Source organism: Sebastes umbrosus, chromosome 3, assembly GCF_015220745.1.
Source record: "Sebastes umbrosus isolate fSebUmb1 chromosome 3, fSebUmb1.pri, whole genome shotgun sequence".
Lineage (NCBI taxonomy): Eukaryota > Metazoa > Chordata > Actinopteri > Perciformes > Sebastidae > Sebastes > Sebastes umbrosus.
The window spans coordinates 6,972,501-6,997,500 of record NC_051271.1 but is presented as its reverse complement, the minus strand read 5'-3'; the positions used below and the strand labels follow the sequence as shown (position 1 = coordinate 6,997,500).

At 39.1% G+C, this 25,000-nt stretch overlaps 2 protein-coding genes across 2 annotated transcripts in view; both read left to right on the top strand.

Moving 5' to 3' along the window:
- Positions 1–515, top strand: part of LOC119485255 (CD209 antigen-like protein C) — an 11,891-nt gene extending 11,376 nt beyond the window's left edge. The window contains exon 7 of the mRNA XM_037764700.1: positions 1–515. This exon is cut by the window's left edge and continues 40 nt beyond it. Coding sequence (XP_037620628.1) covers positions 1–105 — 105 coding nt within the window. The 3' untranslated portion in view covers positions 106–515.
- A 2,418-nt stretch (positions 516–2,933) lies between these two features.
- Positions 2,934–23,482, top strand: LOC119484880 (asialoglycoprotein receptor 2-like). Its single transcript, XM_037764051.1, has 11 exons — positions 2,934–3,628; positions 15,778–15,867; positions 16,461–16,553; positions 16,708–16,850; positions 16,958–17,058; positions 19,255–19,397; positions 21,556–21,732; positions 22,041–22,130; positions 22,736–22,828; positions 22,968–23,110; positions 23,218–23,482. The coding sequence occupies exons 1-11, from the start codon at positions 3,604–3,606 to the stop codon at positions 23,341–23,343; spliced, it is 1,224 nt and encodes a 407-aa protein (XP_037619979.1). The 5' UTR covers positions 2,934–3,603; the 3' UTR covers positions 23,344–23,482.
- The last annotated feature ends 1,518 nt before the right edge of the window (positions 23,483–25,000 follow it).

Here is a 25,000-nt window from a genome sequence, read left to right as displayed (position 1 = left end):
GAAGACTGTGGAGCACTATGGGGCTTTGGAAAAGAAAACAACTGGAACGATGTACCATGCAGCATTCAAATCAACTGGATCTGTGAAAAGGTGGGGCCTCCATAACTCTGCATCCAAACCCAACAGACTGTAAATCAATATGCTGCAGGGTTTGTGGCTCATCATCATGTATGCATGTACACAAACACATACAGGCCTTTCTAGTTTTTCTGTTTTCTTTTACATTCTAGCATTCATTCTGTCTAAACACCTACATTCAGTGTGTTTAATTGTGTAATTATTCATCCTTAGATCCTTTAATGGCTTTTGTGTTTTTGAGTATTATGCAGTGTAAAAGATATACTGTTTTGTTTTGTTTTTGTTAGTTTTAAAAATTAACCCTAACTAACTCTAAAAACACCATTCATCTGTGTGTTATGATGTCCTCCTTTCCCCCTCCCTCTTCACTTCCTTGAAGATTAGACTCTCTTTATCTGTAATGTTCAAAGAAATAAATAACACGATTTTCTCTAAAAGCTATTATCTCTTAACTATTTCCCTGATTAAATGTGGTTTCTCATATCAAAATATATACTTATCACAGAGAAGGAGATGCAGAGAAATAGAGACTAATGAATTAAGGATTATTTTGTTGTTTGTTAAAACATCAGAAAGAAGTCCTTACAGCCTCATACATTTAAAATGGTCCATTCTGCCATTAACAGCATATTGTCCACTAGTTTCAATGTGCAATGTGTCTCTTTACACGGGTTTCTTTAGATAAAATGATAATATTGTTGATAATATGTTTTCATCTAAACAACAGGTTGACGAACCAAATTCATTTATGTTGTTAGAGTGCTCTGACATTTAAGTATCTGTCATGTTCACCCTCGCTAAGCCACATTTCCTCTATACTGACATACTGTGCTGTATCTCCTCTGACGTCCTCAGATTGAGCAGATTTTGTTGCGGTGTTGATGTTGCCGTGACAAAACTGCTAGCACACAGAGATATAATCTTAAAACTGTTGTTCTGTGTGTTTGCACGCGGAACTTAAAGCTTTAGCCGATCACTTGAACGAGTTGAGTAATGACTATAGCCCCATTTTAATAAGTATGTGATGTATGACGGCAAGTTGTCATTAAGGGCTTTATAAATAAATAAAAACCAACCTCTATCACGTCTTACTGCTAGAGACGCCCACCCAACCTTTTCATACAAAACACAGTGATAAGTAGAATAACTGTCATTAGTAATAAATCTATAGGGTTGAGTGATAAACTCAATCTAATGGTTTGAGAGTGGAGGCAGAGGCGTGTCTATAGATAACGTCACCATAATCCAAGACAGACAATAAAATGGCCTCAACTATTTTCTTCCTACAGAACATAGGAAATAATGCTCTGTTTCTGTACAAATATCCAACTGTGTGTCAATGTGAAATTTAAATGTAAGTTTTGGGTCCAGCCAGATGCCGAGGTATTAATACTCAGAGACCTACTAAGTCCATTCAGAGTGGTAATGTGCAAACTGTTGTCCACAATGTCTCTGGCTCTAGAGAATAACATATGTTTAGTCGTCTTTGCATTCAGAACCAAAAAAGTGTATTTTGCAATTTGTCAAATTCACATTTCACAATCTTATGAATGTACATGTGATTGAGTTGGATTTTGGATAGGGGAGAATGATGTAATGACTTAGAGGAAACCTGTGGAGTTTTTTTTTATACCTCTAGTAGCGCTACAGAGCCATTCTCATATGACATATGACATACATAAGGACGCACATAGATACAAATACAGAATCACAGCAATGCACCAACAAATGCAGAGAAGAAGGCTGATTGCTAATAAACATGAATGCAGGTTTCAAACTCTTGAAGGAAATGTACTCAACATATTTGTTAAATCTCAATGATACTCTCAGTACGTGTAAATGTAAACATAACTTTTGTTTGCTACCAAGGAAACCCGGCAGGGCCCCTTTAAAGAGGAACTATTATGCTTATTTTCCGGTGCAAACTTGTATTTTGGGTCTGTACTAGAACATGTTTAACTAGCTAGCTTTGTTTGAGGGTGTGCCAAACTAGCAGCCAAGCAGGTATTATGCAAATGTATTACTTGGTGACATCACAATGTTACGGAAGAAAAGGCGGAATTCAACAAGGCAAAAAAAAAAAAAATTAATGAAGTCAGTGCTGCAGCTATGAATACTGAACTCCTGATCTGTCAGTCTACAGACAAATATATAGATACGTAGATGTTTTAAGTGTGACATTCAAGAGACTTTGCACAACCAAAATGGAAAGCACCGTCATGCACTGTCAAAGTAACTGCCTCTTTTAGAAGTTAGAGTTACTCTGTACTCGATGAATTTCAAGAGCACACTCTGCAGACTTTGATGGCTTCAGGCACCACAGGACCAAACGGCACCGTCGGTTCAGCTGAACGTCATGGATGAACTGGAGATCTATGTTAATGTAGAGAGACTGTGTCGGTGGAGTTAAACAGAACTGGACATGCTCTTCTCAGGTAATAAACACATTACACTTATTTTTTTACACACACAAACGACTATATATATTAAAGGAATACAAAAAAGCTAAAAAGACTTGTGTGATAAACAATAATGTGGAGAGAGTCAAACAGCAAGGGACTATTAATACCAACAGTTCATGAAAAAATGATACATAGGGCCCATACTTTTGGATGGCAGCATTTTAAAGGGTGACTTTTGCTCCTCTGAACATCATTAAAATCACATACACACCCGTACTTGTGGTAACACTAAGCACCTCTTTGAATTTCAGTGTGTTGCATTATGAGAAGCGACAATACAAACAATCAAAACAATACATGTAACCTTCAGGTGTTGAAGATGAAGAGATGGTCCAGTCACACAACCTGACTAAAGAATGAGACTAGTTACAACAATCTGATTAAAGAAAGAGACCAGTTACAACAACCTGACTCAACCTTTTTATTTTTATTTTTATTATTATTTTTTTAGAGGGTGACCATTGCCCCCCAGAAGATGGCGCCCTAGACGCCTATATGGCCTATGCCTTAAGCCGGCCTTGAGCTGACTAAAGAAAGAGACCAGTTGGAAGAAAGCCCTGAAATGAAGACAGAACTTTTCTTCAGAAGTAAAGAAATCTCTGAAGAAACTGAACCTGTGATTTATCGCTTCATGTCTAGCTGGGAGCTGAACTGACTTAACTTTTTTAAGGAGCAGCTGAAGGAGTGTGTGTACTATGTTCAAGTCATTTCTGCTATGTTGCCTTTGACTGACTCCCGCATACTTCATGTGAATGTGTTCATAACTTATTGTAGAGTTTTGGGTGAAACAATAATTAGCTTAGCAATATTAGCTGTATTTAATTCCTCCATCAGAGATTGGTGGTCTCACACCAACAACTATTTGACAGGAAACTGTCTTGATTGTGCAAGACTAACGGCAAAATGAAGAAGTGTGAGAGATAATAAGTTGCAGAAAGAGTTCTGCTGTCGCATTCAGATTGTCAGAACCAGAGAAGAAGAAGCAGCTTACAGATCAGTGCAGCTGGTTGTCATAATTTGCTGGTCAAGTATTTTGAGGTTTGTCTTTAAAGAGGAGGCTGAGATGACGCCGGACGCTTCATCCAAGAGTGAGTAACTTTAAGGTTGTCTGACAGCATCATACTCTCTGTATCTTGTTCTTATGTTTGAGTTTGGAGGAGAAGTGAAATAAAAACAGTTCAAAGAATGTAATATCATGCCTCGTTGTTCTGCCTAATAATAATATATAATGTGAATATATAATGTTGCATGTGTGTGTGTGTGTGTGTGTGTGTGTGTGTGTGTGTGTGAGTGTGTGTGTTTCTTTCTGTATCCAGAGGAAAGACTCTTCGGACTGGTTGTTGTGAGCTTCGGACTCCTGTGTGTCCTACAAGCTACTGTCAACATTTCCCTGCGTCTCGCTCTCTGTGAGTGATCTTACTTCACCCTGTTCCTTTTTTAATTCACCATCTCAGTATTATAAACCCAGAGATTGAAACTAAACACAATTACCAGCTATGATAATGATATCTCATGAGTGCTTTCTAAATATATATTGATCAGTGGATTAATGATAAAACAGCAATGCTTTTGTGTAAAGTCATGGTCTGGTATATAGTCTGAGAGTATTATAATTACAAGAATTACGCTGATATTATAGAATATTCAGATCAAGCAAAAACAGGATGGAGTTTTCCAGTTTTGAGTCATACTTTATAATTAATTAATTCATCTGAGACAGTCAAAAAATATTAGTAAACATGAACAACTCTCTCCTAAATCCAAAAACTAGAGATCTAAAATTAAAACTTGTAATGTCATAGGGTATAAAGTGTGGAGCTGCTCCATAGACAATGAATTGGGAGAGATGGTCTAGATGATTATTGATGAATGATGATGATGAATGTTCTGAGTATATTAGGACATTTACTGTTTCACAACTGAAAACTCTTCAATAGAAAAAAGCTCATTTGGGTATAAAAAAGCTACACTAATAAAAGTGAATCTTTCTGCTCTTTCAGACAGTTCTGGCGCGAAGACGCCAGATTTTGAGGCCATTATCAAAAACCTGACTGCAGAGGGGGAAGATTTGAAGAGGAAGCTGAGCACCTGTGGTGAGTATGAGGACGAAACTGACTGCACCTCTGTGACACGGAAACTGAAAGATACGGCAACATCATAAAATGGTTTTTCTATCTCCTTTTACATGTTTTGAGAAGCTTTTTTTCTGATTTTTTTTATCCTCAACAGCTAATAACTCCCAACAAGGATGGGTGTATTTAAACCACAGTTTCTGTTACATTTCTTCCATTGTCAAGTCCTGGCAAGAGAGTAGAGATGACTGTCAGCAAAGAGGTGCAGACCTGATAAAGTATAAAGTGTGGAGCTGCTCCATAGACAATGAATTGGGAGAGATGTTCTAGATGATTATTGATGAATGATGATGATGAATGTTCTGAGTATATGAGGACATTTACTGTTTCACAACTGAAAACACTACAATAGAAAAAAGCTCATTTGGGTATAAAAAAACGACACTAATAAAAGTGAATCTTTCTGCTCTTTCAGACAGTTCTTGTGCGAAGACGCCAGATCTTGAGGCCATTATCAAAAACCTGACTGAAGAGGGAGAAGATTTGAAGAGGAAGCTGAGCTTCTGTGGTGAGTATGAGGACTAAACTGACTGCACCTCTGTGACACGGAGACTAAAAGATACGGCAACATCATAAAAAGGTTTTTCTATCTCCTTTTACATGTTTTATTTCAATTTCTTTTACTGAGAATTTCTTTTCTTCGGTTTTGTTATCATCAACAGCTTCTAACTGCGAACCACGATGGGTGTATTTCAAGCACAGTTGCTATTACTTTTCTTCCACTGTCAAGTCCTGGCAAGAGAGTAGAGAAGACTGTCAGCAAAGAGGTGCAGACCTGATGATCATCAACAGCAAAGAGGAGCAGGTGTGTATGAAAGTGAAATCTGTCTGTGAGAGACATGAGAGAAAAAGTATGAAATCAAATCAATCAAGTATTGTTTCTTTCTCTTATTGTAAACAAGGAATTTGGAAGACAATTCAAGCGGGACACATGGATCGGACTGACTGACAGTGAGACAGAGGGGATATGGAAATGGGTGGATGGGACTGCACTGGGCACAAGGTTCATTAATTATGTTTTTTGTTTAAATTAGTGGTAACACTTTATAACATCGATCATTTATAAATGGTAAATTGATAGTCAATTAAAATTAGTTAATATTCATTTTAATGTTAACGAACAATGAAATGATAATTAATATGTTTTACTAATTAATAATAACACTATTTATGTTATTTTCTAACAGTTTATTGTTGCACACATAACATTTGATATACTATATTAAATATTTGTTGATGATGAACATATTATTTGTAAACTTTAAAAAAATAAACATTTTGTAAAAGGTCTATAAACATTGTTTGGATGGCTATTATAAAGTTGTAACTGATGATTATAATACCTTGTTAAATCGTTAATAAATACTGTAAAGTATTTATAAACATTATTTAGATAGATAGTTAATATGTTGTCAATGGTTAATAATTGGTTTCTGGTGCATCTAACTTTGTTTATAGAAGTTTTACAAAAAGAATCTTAAAGGTTTACAAATCATCTGGTAATCACTAACAGATACTTAATATAGTATATAGAATGTTATAATGTGTGCAACAAGTAAGGGATAATGTACAGCGAGCTGGTCATTGTTGTGAAAGAATCCCCAACAGGGCGATGTCGCATCCCGACGCGGAGAAAGTTTGCTCCGGCTGGTGGGCGGTGCCTGGTGTTTCCTCAACTGATCTCAACATGGCTGCCGGGACACAAACTTTCTCATTTTACAGCTAAACAGTACACTACAAGATGTTTCAAACATTTGAGGCAGAAATAGGCATTACAGTAACAGAATATTGATTCATATTTGATCAGCGCTGCCTAGTTTGATCGTTTGATCAGAGTTCACGAGTGATTGACAGCTGCTCAAAGACAGCAGGCTCCAGCTCGGCTCTGATTGGTTGTTTTCCTCCGGTCTGCAGATACCATCAGGAGCACTGGAGGACACAGAGGCACATGATTTCTTTTTTCAGATTAATAATAATAATAATAATAGCTTGGATTTATATAGCGCCTTTCATGAAACCCAAGGACGCTTAACAAAGACATAAATAAACACAACAACTGTAACAGAAGCTAGGGGCCATAGGCCTTGGTGAAGAGGTGGGTTTTGAGGAGTCTTTTGAAGGTGTCCAGAGATGGTGTGTTGCAGAGCTCTATGGGGAGAGAGTTCCAAAGTGTGGGGGCTGTCACACTGAAGGCTCTGTCCCCAAAAGTTCGCATTCTTGTGTGAGGGATGGAGAGCTGACCCGTGCCTGAGGATCTAAGGTTCCGGGGCTGTGTGTAAGGGTGGAGGAAGTTAGATAAATACTGAGGAGCCAGGGCATTGAGGGATTTGTAGGTGAGGAGGAGGATTTTGTAGGTGATGCGGGACTTGACCGGGAGCCAGTGGAGGTGGATGAGGGTGGGGGTGATGTGCTGCCAGGGCTTGGTGCGGGTGAGAACCCTGGCAGCCGAGTTTTGCACATACTGGAGCCTGTCCAGGGCTTTGCTGGGAACCCCGGACAGAACTCCATTGCAATAGTCCAAACGGGAGGTGACGAAAGCGTGGATGAGGGTTTCTGCCACAGAGTCAGAGAGTGATTGCCGGAGACGTGAGATGTTTTTGAGGTGGAAGAAGGCGGATTTGGTGATGAACCTGATATGAGACTGGAATGATAGTGTTGGGTCCAGGATGACACCCAGGTTGCGGACTTCCGAGGATGGGGAGAAGGAACAGCCGTCAACGTCCAGGTGGAGATCTCCAACCTTCCGGAGCAGGGCCTTGGGAGCCACAACCATGAGCTCGGTTTTGTTGCTGTTGAGTTTTAGGAAGTTAGATGACATCCAGATTTTTATTGCATGTAGGCAGTTTACAAGTGACTGTGGGGGTAGCTGGGTGGATGGTTTGGTGCTGAGATATAGTTGTGTGTCGTCAGCATATGAATGAAAGCTGAGACCGTGGTGGCGGATGATCTGACCAAGGGGGAGCATGTAGATGGTGAAGAGGAGGGGTCCCAGCACAGAGCCTTGAGGTACGCCATGGTTGACTGGAGCCGGGGTGGAACTGGAGTCTCTGATGGTGACAAACTGTTTTCTGTTTGTGAGGTAGGACTGAAACCAGGAGAGAGCTGAACCGGTGAGGCCAAGGTAGTCAGATAGGCGGGTGAGGAGGATAGTGTGGGAGACTGTGTCGAAGGCAGCTGAAAGGTCCAAGAGGACGAGGATGCTGATGTGACCAGAATCTGCAGCGATGAGGAGGTCATTTGTGATTTTGATGAGGGTGGTCTCTGTGCTGTGGTGTGGTCTGAAGCCAGATTGAAACGTTTCGTAGAGCTCATGGTTGGCCATATGTTGATGGAGTTGGGCGGCCACTGCTCTTTCCAGAATTTTGCTCAGGAAAGGAAGGTTGGAGATCGGTCGGTAGTTGTTGCTGTCATCCCGGTCCAGACCTGGCTTTTTGAGGATGGGAGTGACTGATGCCATCTTGAGGCTGTCGGGTACAAGACCAGATGCCAAGGAGGAGTTGATGATGTTCACCATAATGGGGCACAGGGCAGGTAGGCACGCCTTGACCAAGGCTGTGGGCATGGGGTCCAGAGAACAGGTGGAGGCTTTGGCCTTAGTGACCAACTTTGCGACCTGAGGAGCACATACAGGGGAGAAGAAGGAGAGGGAGCACTGAGGCAGGCGAACATCCAAGGGAGCCACGCCCAGTGGCTGAGGTGTGTGTGGAGGGAGGTGGGCAGGCACCAGGAGCTGCTGATGGATGGACTCGACTTTGTCCTGGAAAAAGTCCAGGAACTTAGTGCAGAGGTCGGGGGCACCTGAGGGGAGGGGGGGGTCGAGGGGGCGAAGGAGCCGGTTGATGGTGGAGAACAGCAGTCTGGGGTGGTTTTGTTGGTTGGTAATGAGGGTGGAGTAGTACTGTGTTTTGGCCTGGGAGAGAGCTACTTTTACCTGTCTCATGCACTACTGTCAGGATATAGTGACCGTTTTATAAAAATAACTTTTTTTAATCATATTTCCTCCATTTCTACCCACTTCCTGCTTTAATGTTTCCCTGTGTGGTGCAGCATTTGGCCTTTCTACTGCTGCTGGTGTAAACCTTGGGTCACCAGAAATGTAAAACTACTGACACACTCGCTATTGATAAGACAGTGTAATAATAACAATATTGAGGTTTAATTTGGCTACATGCTGCTCTGGTTGTGTTTTCTGTTAAAAACACATTATTTGTTGTTTGGTTTCAGCTACTGGCGCACTGGGGAGCCCAACAGCTTCGAAGGCACAGATGAAGACTGTGGAGAAATAAGGGACTTTGAAGAAGAAAGAAACTGGAACGATGTACCATGTAAAAAGCAAAGCTACTGGATCTGTGAAAAGGTGGGGCCTCTATAACTCTGCATCCAAACCCACCAGACTGTGAATCAATATGCTGCAGGGTTAGTGGCTCATCATCATGTATGCATGTACACAAACACATACAGGCCTTTCTAGTTTTTCTGTTTTCTTTTACATTCTAGCATTCATTCTGTCTAAACATCTACATTCAGTGTGTTTAATCGTGTAATTAATCATCCTTAGATCCTTTAATGGCTTTTGTGTTTTTGAGTAACATGCAGTGTAAAAGATATACTGTTTTGTTTTTCCTTTGTTTTGTTTTTGTTAGTTTTAAAAACTAACCCTAACTAACTCTAAAAACACCATTTGTCTGTGTGTTATGATAACCCCCTTTCCTCCTCCCTCTTCACCTTCTGATCAAGTATATTGGACTCTCTTTATCTGTAAAGTTCAAAGAAATAAATAACACGATCATCTGATGAAATGTTGTTTCTCATATCAAAATATATACTTATCATAGAGAAGGAGATGCAGAGAAATAGAGACTAATCAATTAAAGATTATTTTGTTGTTTGTTAAAACATCAGAAAGAAGTCCTTACAGCCTTATACATTTAAAATGGTCCATTCTGCCATTAACAGCTTATTGTCCACTGGTTTTAATTTGCAATGTGTCTCTTTACACAGGTTTCTTTACATAAAGCGATAGTATTGTTGATAATATGTTTTCATCTTAACAACAGGTTGATGAACAAACTTCATTTATGTTGTTAGAGAGCTCCAACATTTAAGTATCTGTCATGTTCACCCTCATTAGGCCACATTACCTCTATACCGACATACTGTGCTGTATCTCCTCTGATATCCTCAGATTGCGCAGGTTTTGTTGCGGTGTTGATGTTGCTGTGAGGAAACTGCTAGCACACAGAGATATAATCTTAAAACTGTGAAAGTTCAGTAAGGTTCAGTCTTTAATTAGATATCCTGCATGACCTTTTAATCTTCACTTCTGCTTTTGGGAAATAGATGTTTATTCTTGAGAAACTGTCCACATGATCACAGTTCAGTTCCTCACGTACACTGTTTCTCTCAAGGCAGACTTGACTAGGTTTAATTTGACAACATTATTTTCTGCAAGACAAAGTGAAATACAGATAAATATGTACACACAATGGACGAAATGATCATTAGGATGGTTGTAAGGTGTTCAGCAGGTATTGTTAATCCTGGTGGTGTTGGACTATAATACTTTATAATACTTTATAATACCCCTTAAAACTCTGACGGCCCGCCGGCGGGCCCGGCTGCTATTCTGTCTTTCAGGGGTTGTAGCGGGCTCAGTTTTCAAGGTAGAGGGAAGATGCTGGTATCATATGAAACTAGAAAAAAACTGAACCTAAAGAATCCACTGGTGCCAACCATGTCATACTAGCTTGACGGAAAGATTGCTAAATAACGCTACAAAATTACACTAAATTTTGGCGAGGAAAAACTGACATGGCGATTTTCAAAAAAATCCCTTTACCTCTGACATCAAGATATGTGAATGAAAATGGGTTCTATGGGTATCAACGAGTTTCCCCTTTACAGACATGCCCACTTTATGATAATCAGCTTGGGGCAACAAAACATGCAGTTTTTTTTAATGCAGTATAAATGTGTTATTTTCACCTATTCTAAAATTGTGTATTTGAATATTTCTGCATACTGGGGTCCCTAAACAGTCTTTGAATTACATAAATTGGGTATGACTGTAAAGCTGAGACTGTTGTGGCTCCAATGAGCTCAACTGTATTCATATGTGATGATGTAAATCCTCATAGTAGCCATTTCATTGTATTGAAACCATTTTAGAACTTTGACCTCACTGTATATAATGACCTGTGGTGACCTCTAGGATAATCACAGCCTCATGAAACTTTACAGCCACAAACTACAGACCGAGAGCATTCAGAGGATTTCCTAGGTAGAGTGACAATAAGGGGGTTTCTGAGCAGTTTCCAGAACAGAAGTGCTCGCCATCTAATCACCAATTCTTGCAGAAATCTCCAAATGTCAAAAGTTTTTGATACCAAATCACAGCATGACTTTTTCTATGGTGTTCCTCGAGGCCTTTGTGTCTTAATGTGGTATTTTGGAGGGATTACCGATAATTTGTTTTCAATTCTCGAGTAGTAAAAACTAGTTAAATTTATCACCAAATCTGGTATCAACCCAGAAATTGCTGCATCAATTTGTGAGACATAATAGAGCATGGGAATAACCATCATATACTTCTGTCATCACTTTCACAATTTATTTTAATTAACTTCTATTTCTTATTTATGACTACAACAACTTGACACACAGTGCTGAGCTTCATCTCAACTTAATCTTCAGGTTCCCAGCTTTCAGATGATGTGTACACCACTTCTATGTGACATCTACTGTTGACTTTTTATCTCCCCCCGAACATCCCCTGTCCCCTACCCCTCTAAAGAAAAGAGGGCGGAATGGAAAGGAGTTGAAAGTGTGAAAGTGTGGAGGTTCAGTCTATGAGATAAAGTTGTTGTGAATGTTTCCAGCCTTGATATCATCAGTTGAGCTGACAAAAAAAATAAGAGGTAGACCGAAGTAGCAACGTTAGCCAGCTACTAGTGAGTTAACTCATTAAAGGTGAAGTTGTGGTGAAACACATCAGAGGTGATTTCAAGTTGGTCGGTAACTTCAGATAATAGTTTCTTAATAATAATAAAGTGCATACCGCCACCTACTGTATAAGAGTGTGTAACATCATGTCATTTTACACATTACTGCTACTCTTAAATTATACCCACCAATCCTGTGTCTCTTAAGAACATTAATAGAACATTAATATTGAACATTAATAGAACATTAATAAAACATTAATAATAACATTAATAGAACATTAATAGTGAACATTAATAGAACATTAATAAAACATTAATAGAACATTAATAGAACATTAATAGTGAACAATAGTAATAACATTAATAGAACATTAATAGAACATTAACAGAACATTAATAGTGAACATTAATAGAACATTAATAAAACATTAATAGAACATTAATAGAACATTAATAGTGAACAATAGTAATAACATTAATAGAACATTAATAGTGAACATTAATAGAACATTAATAGAACATTAACAGAACATTAATAGAACATTAACAGAACATTAATAGTGAACATTAATAGAACATTAATAGAACATTAATAGAACATTAATAGAACATTAACAGAACATTAATAGTGAACATTAACAGAACATTAATAGAACATTAATAGAACATTAATAGAACATTAATAATGCCTTCCTGGTGCCTTCAACCCCCTCACCCTCTGTTCCCAGTATCCCCATCAAATCCCAATCCCGTCCCTCCTCTCTGACTTGGTCTTGTAGTCTTTGTCTTTCAGCCTCATACTTTTTACAATGAATTAGGATATGCTGCACATTTTCTTTAATAAGACAATCCCCCACACTTATCACTCTTCCTTTCCCCATTAAAGCCAAAGTGCCATTAAGACCTGTGTGATCCAGTCTGAGTCTTGTTACGATGATTTCCTCCCTTCTGTTCCTTTCTTTATATTTCTTTGTTATGACCGACTTTTGTATTCTGAAATATCTTCTTCCTTTCTGGTCCTCCTCCCATCTTTTCTGCCCTATCTCCACTCCTTTCCTTTTAATCACCGCTTTTCCTTCTCCTTTCCCAAGTAAAACTGGTACTGTTATGTCTTTTTGCAGCAAACTTTTTGCTAGTTTATCTGCAAACTCATTCCCGTTCACCCCCTCATGTGCTGGAACCCAACAGAATAATATATCTATACCCCCTCTATGCAGTCTTAGCAAGCTATAGTACAGTTCAATGATTAGATCTTGCCTTCCAGCTTTTGTTGACTGTAAACTTTCCAAAACAGCTTTTGAATCTGTGCATATCACCACTCTATCAGGTCTGACCTCTTCAACCCACTGTAATGCAATAATGATTGCCACTATTTCTGCTGTGTATACTGATACCTGGTCTGAAATTCTTTTGGAAATAGATAATTGGAGCCCTCTACTGGTTCTGGGCTGTAATAACAAACCAACAGTCACTTCATTACATCCCTCCCCTCTTAAAGGGACTGTTTGTAAGAATCAGAAATGCTTGTTAACAGCGACACCTGTGGCCGTTAAGTCAACGAAAGTCAGCTTCGGGCTCGCGCTTGTGCTCGCCCTACATAGACATGAACGAGCATCACTCAATACAGTGAGGCGACACACGTCAGCTAAAATCACAATATCACTCTATATTTCACCTGCTTGGTAGTAATGTTAGCTGACCAGACGAAGGTCTCTCCATGAATCAATGCTGATTCTAGTGTTGGCTTTTCCTGCTTCAACCTCCCGACCACGGCCGGAGGGAACAGGGGAGACACCGGAGTTTTGGTCGGAGACGATAACGTAACTCGCTGCGGAGCCCCGTCACTTCACAAGACACGGGAAACCTCTGTTGGTCTGGAGGAGCTGCAGCATTTATTTCTGCACAAACGTCCACTGTATATTCACTAGATATTCTCAGAGCTAAACTAACTCTTCTGCAGTTTGTAGTGTGCGCGCATGCACGTGAGGTGGAGCGAGCTGAGTGAAGGCAGGCAGGCAAAGGAGCAGAGGAGCAGAGTACAGCAGAGACTCCGGTCCTGGAGACCAAAGTTACGGTCTCCCCCGTGTCCTCCGACAGCAGCCAACACTGTTTTGCAAGACGGGCTTCACTAGATAGAACTTTGCGGTTTTGGTGCTTCCGTGTAGTTTGTGTTGGAGTCTTGTCTGAACAGCGTAGCGACACGCGAGCGCGCATGGGACACCGACCCTGATTGATTTTGTAAGAAGTTACAAACAGTCCCTTTAATAGTATTACAACATGCCCAACATGGGAGTACAGCCTCTGCTGCACGGGCTGTGTACACATTGCACCTCACTCTGGGTAATCCTGCCAGGTGTATGGCACTGGAGCCCTCTACTGGTTCTGGGCTGTAATAACAACCAACAGTCACTACATTACATCTATAATGCCTTGTTAAATGGTTTATAAATACTTTGTAAAGCATCTATTAACATTATTTAGATAGAAGTTAATATGTTGTCATTGGGTATATAATATAGGGCCCATACTTTTGGATGGCAGCATTTTAAAGGGTGACTTTAGCTCCTTTGAACATCATTAAAATCACACACACATCCGTATTTGTGGTAACACTAAGCACCTCTTTGAATTTCAGTGTGTTGTATTATGAGAAGCGACAATACAAACAAGCAAAACATTACATGTAACCTTCAGGTGTTGAAGATGAAGAGATGGTCCAGTCACACAACCTGACTAAAGAAAGAGACCAGTTACACAACCTGACTCATGGCCAGCTCTAGCCCTTTTGCTGCCCTATGGGAAATTCAGATTTGGAGCCCCCTCCCTTCAGATATCACAATGTTTTGAAGACATTTTTTTGCTTTTTGACATTAAATAAATGCTTTTAAGACAAAAATCAAGATTTTTATTTTCATAAATAAGTGTATCTATTATAAATAAATAAACGTTTGGTCCCTGATATCTTAAAAGTGTTTAGTCAGTTTCACTACGAGAGTTACAGGGGTGCAAAGTGTATGTATTTATTTATTTATTTGTTAATTTGTTACCTCAATGCAGAAAATGAGGAGGGGCGGCCACCGGCATTTATTTATTTTAATTTTAATTTTAATTTTAATTTTAATTTGATTTTTTTTATTTGATTTTTTGGTATTTATTTATTTATTTTTAGAGGGCGACCAGTGCCCCCTAGAAGATGGCGCCCTAGACGCCTATATGGCCTATGCCTTAAGCCGGCCTTGAGCTGACTAAAGAAAGAGACCAGTTGGAAGAAAGCCCTGAAATGAAGACAGAACTTTTCTTCAGAAGTAAAAAAATCTGTGAAGAAACTGATCCTGTGCTTTATCGCTTCATGTCTAGCTGGGAACTGAACTGACTTAACTTTTATATGAAGGAGCAGCTGAAGGAGTGTGTGTACTATGTTCAAGTCATTTCTGCTATGTTGCCTTTGACTGACTCCCGCATACTTCATGTGAATGTGTTCATAACTTATTGTAGAGTTTTGGGTGAAACAATAATTAGCTTAGCAATATAAGCTGTATTTAATTCCTCCATCAGAGATTGGTGGTCTCACACCAACAACTATTTGTTTTATAATGGCTCTAAAAAAAAGTATGTACAGCTTGGCTTTCCTGATATGGTGAAAAACACATTTTCACACATTCAAGACAGTTTCCTGTCTTGAGTGTGCAAGACTAATGGCAAAATGAAGAAGTGTGAGAGATAATAAGTTGCGGAAAGAGTTCTGCTGTCGCATTCAGATTGTCAGAACCAGAGAAGAAGAAGCACCTTACAGATTAGTGCAGCTGGTTGTCATAATTTGCTGGGTCAAGTATTTTGAGGTTTGTCTTTAAAGAGGAGGCTGAGATGACGCCGGACGCTTCATCCAAGAGTGAGTAACTTTAAGGTTGTCTGACAGCATCATACTCTCTGTATCTTGTTCTTATGTTTGAGTTTGGAGGAGAAGTGAAATAAAAACAGTTCAAAGAACGTAATGTCATGCCTGGCTGTTCTGCCTAATAATAATATATAATGTTAATATATAATGATGTGTGTGTGTGTGTGTGTGTGTGTGTGTGTGTGTGTGTGTGTGTGTGTGTGTGTGTGTGTGCGTGCGTGCGCGTGCGTGCGTGTGTGTGTGTGTGTGTTTCTTTCTGCATCCAGAGGAAAAACTCTTCGGACTGGTTGTTGTGAGCTTCGGACTCCTGTGTGTCCTACAAGCTACTGTCAACATTTCCCTGCGTCTCACTCTCTGTGAGTGATCTTACTTCACCCTGTTCCTTTTTTAATTCACCATCTCAGTATTATAAACCCAGAGATTGAAACTAAACACAATTACCAGCTATGATAATGATATCTCATGAGTGCTTTCTAAATATATATTGATCAGTGGATTAATGATAAAACAGCAATGCTTTTGTGTAAAGTCATGGTCTGGTATATAGTCTGAGAGTATTATAATTACAAGAATTACGCTGATATTATAGAATATTCAGATCTAGCAAAAACAGTTTTGAGTCATACTTTATAATTAATTAATTCATCTGAGACAGTCAAAAAATATTAGTAAACATGAACAACTCTCTCCTAAATCCAAAACTAGATATCTAAAACTCAAACTTGTAATGTCATAGGGTATAAAGTGTGGAGCTGCTCCATAGACAATAAATTGGGAGAGATGTTCTAGATGATTTTTGATGAATGATGATGATGAATGTTCTGAGTATATGAGGACATTTACTGTTTCACAACTGAAAACACTACAATAGAAAAAAGCTCATTTGGGTATAAAAAAAGATCCTTGTTGTTAACTACAGTAACAGAAGTGAATCTTTCTGCTCTTTCAGACAGTTCTTGTGCGAAGACGCCAGATTTTGAGGCCATTATCAAAAACCTGACTGAAGAGAGAGAAGATTTGAAGAGGATGCTGAGCACCTGGTGTGAGTATGAGGAGTAAACTGACTGCACCTCTGTGACACGGAAACTAAAAGATACGGCAACATCATAAAAAGGTTTTTCTATCTCCTTTTACATGTTTTATTTCAATTTCTTTTACTGAGAATTTCTTTTCTTCGGTTTTGTTATCCTCAACAGCTAATAACTGCCAACCACGATGGGTGTATTTCAAGCACAGTTGCTATTACTTTTCTTCCATTGTCAAGTCCTGGCAAGAGAGTAGAGATTACTGTCAGCAAAGAGGTGCAGACCTGATGATCATCAACAGCAAAGAGGAGCAGGTGTGTAAGAAAGTGAAATCTGTCTGTGAGAGACACGAGAGAAAAAGTGTGAAATCAAATCAATCAAGTTATGTTTATTATTGTTTCTTTCTCTTATTGTAAACAAGGAATTTGGAAGTCAATACAAGCGGAACACATGGATCGGACTGACTGACAGTGAGACAGAGGGGATATGGAAATGGGTGGATGGGACTGCAGTGAACACAAGGTTCATTAATTATGTTTTTTGTTTAAATTAGTGGTAACACTTTATAATATCCATCATTTATAAATGGTAAATTGATAGTTATCTATAATTAGTAAATATTTATTTTAATGTTAACAAAAGTTTTAAAGTTGTAAAACGCACTAATAGCTGAATCCAGAGTTATTTCCGTTCCTCCGTTCATGTGAGTGAGACCCAGACCGAGGCTGGAGCGCAAGTCGTGACGACGGCGTGACGTTGGGACCCCGTGACCAAGTCATGTGACCGAGCGGACACTACTCCGCCAATCATCTCGGAGGGTTCTCCGCCAAGATCCGGGTACTTTTCCAGACGGAAGTCGAGCCATTTAGGCTTCATGCGCCAATGAGCAACTCTCATAGGAGTGAACGGGGCCCCGCCTCCAACGCTGTATCCAGCTCTTTTAAATGGACTGTTTGTAAGAATCAGAAATTGCTTGTGAACAGCGACACCTGTGGCCATTAAGTCAACGAAAGTCAGCGTCCTGTTGCTCGTGCTCGCGCTTGTGCTCGCTCTACATAGACATGAACGAGCATCTCTCAAAACAGTGAGGCGACACACATGTCAGCTAAAACCACAATATCACTCTATATTTCACCTGCTTGGTAGTAATGTTAGCTGACCAGACGAAGGTCTCTCCATGAATCAATGCTGATCCTAGTGTTGGCTTTTCCTGCTTCAGCCTCCCGACCGCGGTCGGAGGGAACAGGGGAGACACCAGAGTTTTGGTCAGAGACGACAACGTTTCTCGCTGCGGAGCCGCGTCACTTCACAAGACACGGAAAACCTCTGTTGGTCTGGAGGAGCTGCAGCATTTATTACTGCACAAACGTCCACTGTACATTTCCTAGATATTCTCAGAGCTACTAACTCTTCTGCAGTGTGGAGCTTGCGCGCATGCACGTGAAAAATAGCAAGAATGAGCTCGGTGTGTGAGTGAAGGCAAGCAGGCAGGCAGAGGAGCAGAGTACAGCAGAGACTCCGGCCCTGGAGACCAAAGCTACGGTCTCCCCCGCGTCCTCCGACCGCAGCCAACACTGTTTACAAGACGGGCTTCACTAGATACAACTTCGTGGTTTTGGTGCTTCCGTGTAGTTTGTGTTGGAGTCTTGTCTGAACAGCGTAGCCACACGCGAGCGCGCATGGAACACCGACCCGGATTGATTTATACGTGTAAGAAGTTACAAACAGTCCCTTTAATACATCCATGATCTCAACATGGCTGCCGGGTCACAAACCTTCTAATTTTACAGCTAAACAGTACACTACAAGATGATTCTGAAAACCTTTGAGGTGAGAAATAGGCACTACAGTAACAGAATATTGAATCATATTTCATCAGCGCTGACCCTTTGGTCAGAGTTCGCGAGTGATTGACAGCTGCTCATAGACAGCAGGCTCCAGCTCAGCTCTGATTGGTTGTTTTCCTCAGGTCTGCAGATGCCATTAGGAGCACTGGAGGACACAGAGGCACATGATTATTATTCAGATTACCTGTCTCATACCCTACTGTCAGGATATAGTGACCGTTTTATTAGTGATGGTGAGATGAAGCTTCATGAAGCGCTGAAGCTTTCCAGCAAATTGCTTCGCAAAAGGGTTCATTTCACGAGGCTTCATCTGGGCTTCATATGCACACGAAACCACCTATCGGTCAAACAGTCTAAGACAGGTACACATATTCCGGATATGTGGCAGTGGTTAAACCGGGCACAGGGCAGTGAATGTGCTTGTGTAACTAAAGGAAAATGATAGATGGGAGACATTGTTCATTTTTATTCAAGAATAATAAGTTCTCAACTGTATTTCGGCTTCGGGCGTCATCAATGACGTCATTTGTCTAAAACGATACAAGCCTCGATACGCGCTTCACAGAAAACTTCCTGGATTACTCGACAAACGCTCCGAAGCCTCGGCACATCACATAACATCACTACGTTTTATAAAAATAACTTTTTTTAATCATATTTCCTCCATTTCTACCCACTTCCTGCTTTAATGTTTCCCTGTGTGCTGCAGCATTTGGCCTTTCTACTGCTGCTGGTGTAAACCTTGGGTCACCAGAAATGTAAAACTATTGACAAGACAGTGTAATAATAACGATATTGAGGTTTAATTTGGCTACATGCTGCTCTGGTTGTGTTTTCTGGTAAAAACACATTATTTGTTGTTTGGTTTCAGCTACTGGTACCCTGGGCAGCCCTACAACAAAAACAATGATGAAGACTGTGGAGTAATAAAGGGCCTTGAAAAAGAAAACAACTGGAATGATTTGCCATGTAACATCCAAAGGTACTGGATCTGTGAAAAGGTGGGGCCTCCATAACTCTGCATCCAAACCCACCAGACTGTAAATCAATCTTCTGCAGGGTTAGTGGCTCATCATCATGTATGCATGTACACAAACACATACAGGCCTTTCTAGTTTTTCTGTTTTCTTTTACATTCTAGCATTCATTCTGTCTAAACACCTACATTCAGTGTGTTTAATCGTGTAATCATCCTTAGATCCTTTAATGGTTTTTGTGTTTTTGAGTAACATGCAGTGTAAAAGATATACTGTTTTGTTTTTCTTTTGTTTTGTTTTTGTTTGTTTTAATTGTTTTATCTAAAAACACCATTTGTCTGTGTGTTATGATGACCTCCTTTCCCTCTCCCTCTTCACTTCCTTGAAGATTAGACTCTCTTTATCTGTAATGTTCAAAGAAATAAATAACACAATTTTCTCTAAAAGCCATTATCTCTTAACTATTTCCCTGATTAAATGTTGTTTCTCATATCAAAATATATACTTATCACAGAGAAGGAGATGCAGAGAAATAGAGACTAACGAATTAAGGATTATTTTGTTGTTTGTTAAAACATCAGAAAGAAGTCCTTACAGCCTCATGCATTTAAAATGGTCCATTCTGCCATTAACAGCATATTGTCCACTAGTTTCAATGTGCAATGTGTCTCTTTACACGGGTTTCTTTACATAAAGTGATAATATTGTACATAATATGTTTTCATCTTAACAACAGGTTGACGAACCAACTTCATATATGTTGTTAGAGTGCTCTGACATTTAAGTATCTGTCATGTTCACCCTCACTAGGCCACATTACCTCTATAATGACATACTGTGCTGTATCTCCTCTGACGTCCTCAGATTGAGCAGATTTTGTTGCGGTGTTGATGTTGTCGTGACAAAACTGCTAGCACACAGAGATTTAATCTTAAAACTGCTGTTCTGTGTGTTTGCACGCGGAACTTAAAGCTTTAGCTGATCACTTGAACGAGTTGAGTAATGACTATAGCCCCATTTTAATAAGATCGTGATGTATGATGGCAAGTTGTCATTAAGGGCTTTATAAATAAATAAAAAACAACGCCTATCACGTCTTACTACTAGAGACGCCCACCCAACCTTTTCATACAAAACGCAGTGATGAGTAGAATAACTGTCATTAGTAATAAATCTATAGGGTTGAGTGATAAACTCAGTCTAATGGTTTGAGAGTGGAGGCAGAGGCGTGTCTATAGATAACGTCCCCATAATCCAAGACAGACAAGAAAACAGCCTCAATTATTCACTTCCTCCAGAACATAGGAAATAAAGCTCTGTTTCTGTACAAATATCCATTTTTTTCTTTCATAGCTTGCTGTGACAGAATACAGTGTGTCAATGTAAAATTTAAATGTAAGTTTTGAGTCCAGTTACATCAACCTGATTAAAGAAAGAGACCAGTTACAGACCAGTTACAACAACCTGATTAAAGAAAGAGACCACTTACAACAACCTGACTAAAGAAAGAGACCAGTTACAGATCAGTTACAACAACCTGACTCAGGGCCGGCTCTAGCCCTTTTGGTGCCCTAGGCGAAATTCAGATTTGGAGCCCCCTCCCTTCAGATATCAAAATGCTTTTAAGACAAAAATCAAGATTTTTATTTTCATAAATAAGTGTATCTATTTTAATGTAAATAAATATTTGGTCCCTGATATTGTTGGCTTAAAAGTGTTTAGTCAGTTTCACTACAACGAGATTTACAAGCGTGAAAAGTGTATTTCTTTCTTTCTTTATTTGTTCATTTGTTACCTCAATTCAGAAAATAAGGAGGGGCGCCCACCGGCATTTTTGTTATTTAATATTTTTATTTTCCTTTATTTATTTATTTATATATATTTTTTTAATTTTAATTTTAATTTATTTCTAATTTCTGCTATGTTGCCTTTGACTGACTCCGGCATAGTTTATGTGAATGTGTTCATAACTTATTGTAGAGTTTTGGGTGAAACAATAATTAGCTTAGCAATATAAGCTGTATTTAATTCCTCCATCAGAGATTGGTGGTCTCACACCAACAACTATTTGTTTTATAATGGCTCTAAAAAAAGTATGTACAGATTGGCTTTCCTGATATGGTGAAAAACACATTTTCACACATTGAAGACAGGAAACTGTCTTGATTGTGTTAGATAGATAGCAAAATGAAGAGGTGTGAGAGATAATAAGTTGCGGAAAGAGTTCTGCTATCACATTCAGATTGTCAGAACCACAGAAGAAGAAGCACCTTACAGATCAGAGCAGCTGGTTGTCATAATTTGCTGGTCAAGTATTTTGAGGTTTGTCTTTAAAGAGGAGGCTGAGATGACGCCGGACGCTTCATCCAAGAGTGAGTAACTTTAAGGTTGTCTGACAGCATCATACTCTCTGTATCTTGTTCTTATGTTTGAGTTTGGAGGAGAAGTGAAATAAAAACAGTTCAAAGAACGTAATATCATGCCTGGCTGTTCTGCCTAATAATAATATATAATGTTAATATATAATGTTGCATGTGTGTGTGTGTGTGTGTGTGTGTGTGTGTGTGTGTGTGCATGCGTGCATGCGTGCATGCGTGCGTGTGTGCGTGCGTGCGTGCGTGTGTGTGCGTGTGTGTGTGTGCGTGTGTGTGTGTGTGTGTGTGTGTTTTTCTGCATCCAGAGGAAAAACTCTTCGGACTGGTTGTTGTGAGCTTTGGACTCCTGTGTGTCCTACAAGCTGCTGTCAACATTTCCCTGCGTCTCGCTCTCTGTGAGTGATCTTACTTCACCCTGTTCCTCCTGTGACTTTTATTTTAATTCACCATCTCAGTATTATAAACCCAGAGATTGAAACTAAACACAATTACCAGCTATGATAATGATATCTCATGAGTGCTTTCTAAATATATATTGATCAGTGGATTAATGATAAAACAGCAATGCTTTTGTGTAAAGTCATGGTCTGGTATATAGTCTGAGAGTATTATAATTACAAGAATTACGCTGATATTATAGAATATTCAGATCAAGCAAAAACAGTTTTGAGTCATACTTTATAATTAATTAATTAATCTGAGACAGTCAAAAAATATTAGTAAACATGAACAACTCTCTCCTAAATCCAAAACTAGATATCTAAAACTCAAACTTGTGATGTCATAGGGTATAAAGTGTGGAGCTGCGCCATAGACAATAAATTGGGAGAGATGTTCCAGATGATTTTTGATGAATGATGATGATGAATGTTCTGAGTATATGAGGACATTTACTGTTTCACAACTGAAAACACTACAATAGAAAAAAGCTCATTTGGGTATAAAAAAAGATCCTTGGTGTTAACTACAGTGACAAAAGTGAATCTTTCTGCTCTTTCAGACAGTTCTGGTGCGAAGATGCCAGATTTTGAGGCCATTATCAAAAACCTGACTGAAGAGGGAGAAGATTTGAAGAGGAAGCTGAGCTCCTTTGGTGAGTATGAGGACGAAACTGACTGCACCTCTGTGACACGGAAACTGAAAGATACGGCAACATCATAAAATGTTTTTCTATCTCCTTTTACATGTTTTATTTCAATTTCTTTTACTGACAGTTTTGTTATCCTCAACAGCTAATAACTCCCAACTAGGATGGGTGTACTTCAACCACAGTTTCTATTACTTTTCTTCCAATGTCAAGTCCTGGCAAGAGAGTAGAGAGTACTGTCAGCAAAGAGGTGCAGACCTGATGATCATCAACAGCAAAGAGGAGCAGGTGTGTAAGAAAGTGAAATCTGTCTGTGAGAGACATGAGAGAAAAAGTGTGAAATCAAATCAATCAAGTTTTGTTTATTATTGTTTCTTTCTCTTATTGTAAACAAGGAATTTGGAAGTCAATTCGATCGTGACACATGGATCGGACTGACTGACAATGAGACAGAGGGGGTTTGGAAATGGGTGGATGGGACTGCACTGGGCACAAGGTTCATTAATTATGTTTTTGTTTAAATTATTTATTAATAATGTAGTATTGCTATATAAGAGCAATATGACTGAATACAACTATAGTCTCCTTCATAAACCCCCCACCCAGCAATGGCAGCACTCTTTGATTTTTATATGTTATGTATTGTCGAGGTGGAAATTATGAATCACTTGGCTTTTTTTAAATGTTTCATTCAGGGTAATTCAAAGATTGATCCAGTTTGTTAACTGTTTTTTAAGCTAAGCAATCACATCGCTGTACTAATGCTCTTCAGTTTAGTAATGTATTAGTATTTATGACTTAATATTCCCTTGTGTGCTGCAGCCTTTGGCCTTCGGTCACCAGAAATGTAAAACTATTTTTGCAATATTGTTATTATTACACTGATAAAACAGTGTAATAATGACAATATTGAGGTTTAATTTGGCTACATGATGCTTTGGTTGTGTTTTCTGTTAAAAACACATTATTTGTTGTTTGGTTTCAGCTACTGGTTACCTGGGGAGCCCAACCAGGCCAACAGTGCTGAAGACTGTGCAGAAATATGGAACCATGAAGAAGGAAACCACTGGAATGATATACCATGTAATGATAAAAACCACTGGATCTGTGAAAAGGTGTGGCCTCCATAACTCTGCATCCAAACCCACCAGACTGTGAATCAATATGCTGCAGGGTTAGTGGCTCATCATCATGTATGCATGTAGACAAACACATACAGGCCTTTCTAGTTTTTCTGTTTTCTTTTACATTCTAGCATTCATTCTGTCTAAACACCTACATTCAGTGTGTTTAATCATGTAATCATCCTTAGATCCTTTAATGGCTTTTGTGTTTTTGAGTCACATGCAGTGTGAAAGATATACTGTTTTGTTTTTCTTTTGTTTTGTTTTTGTTTGTGTGTTTAATTGTTTTATCTAAAAACACCATTTGTCTGTGTGTTATGATGCCCTCCTTTCCCTCTCCCTCTTCACTTCCTTGAAGATTAGACTCTCTTTATCTGTAATGTTCAAAGAAATAAATAAAACGATTTTCTCTAAAAGCCATTATCTCTCAACTATTTCCCTGATTAAATGTGGTTTTCATATTGTCCACTAGTTTTAATGTGCAATGTGTCTCTTTACACAGGTTTCTTTACATAAAGTGATAATATTGTTGATAATATGTTTTCATCTAAACAACAGGTTGACGAACCAACTTCATTTCTGTTGTTAGAGAGCTCCAACATTTAAGTATCTGTCATGTTCACCCTCACTAGGCCACATTACCTCTATACTGACATACTGTGCTGTATCTCCTCCGACATCCTCAAATTGCGCAGGTTTTGTTGCGGTGTAGATGAGGAACTGAACTGTGATCGTGTGAACAGTTTCTCAAGAATAAAGATATATTTCCCAAAAGCAGAAGTGAAGATTAAAAGATCATGCAGATTATCTAATTAAATACTGAGCTTCACAGAACTTTGAATTACATAAATTGGGTATGACTGTAAAGCTGAGACTGTTGTGGCTCCAATGAGCTCAACTGTATTCATGTGTGATGATGTAAATCCCCGTAGTAGCCATTTCATTGTATTGAAACCATTTTAGAAATTTGACCTCACTGTATATAATGACCTGTGGTGACCTCTAGGATAATCACAACCTCATGAAACTTTACAGCCACAAACTAGAGACCTAG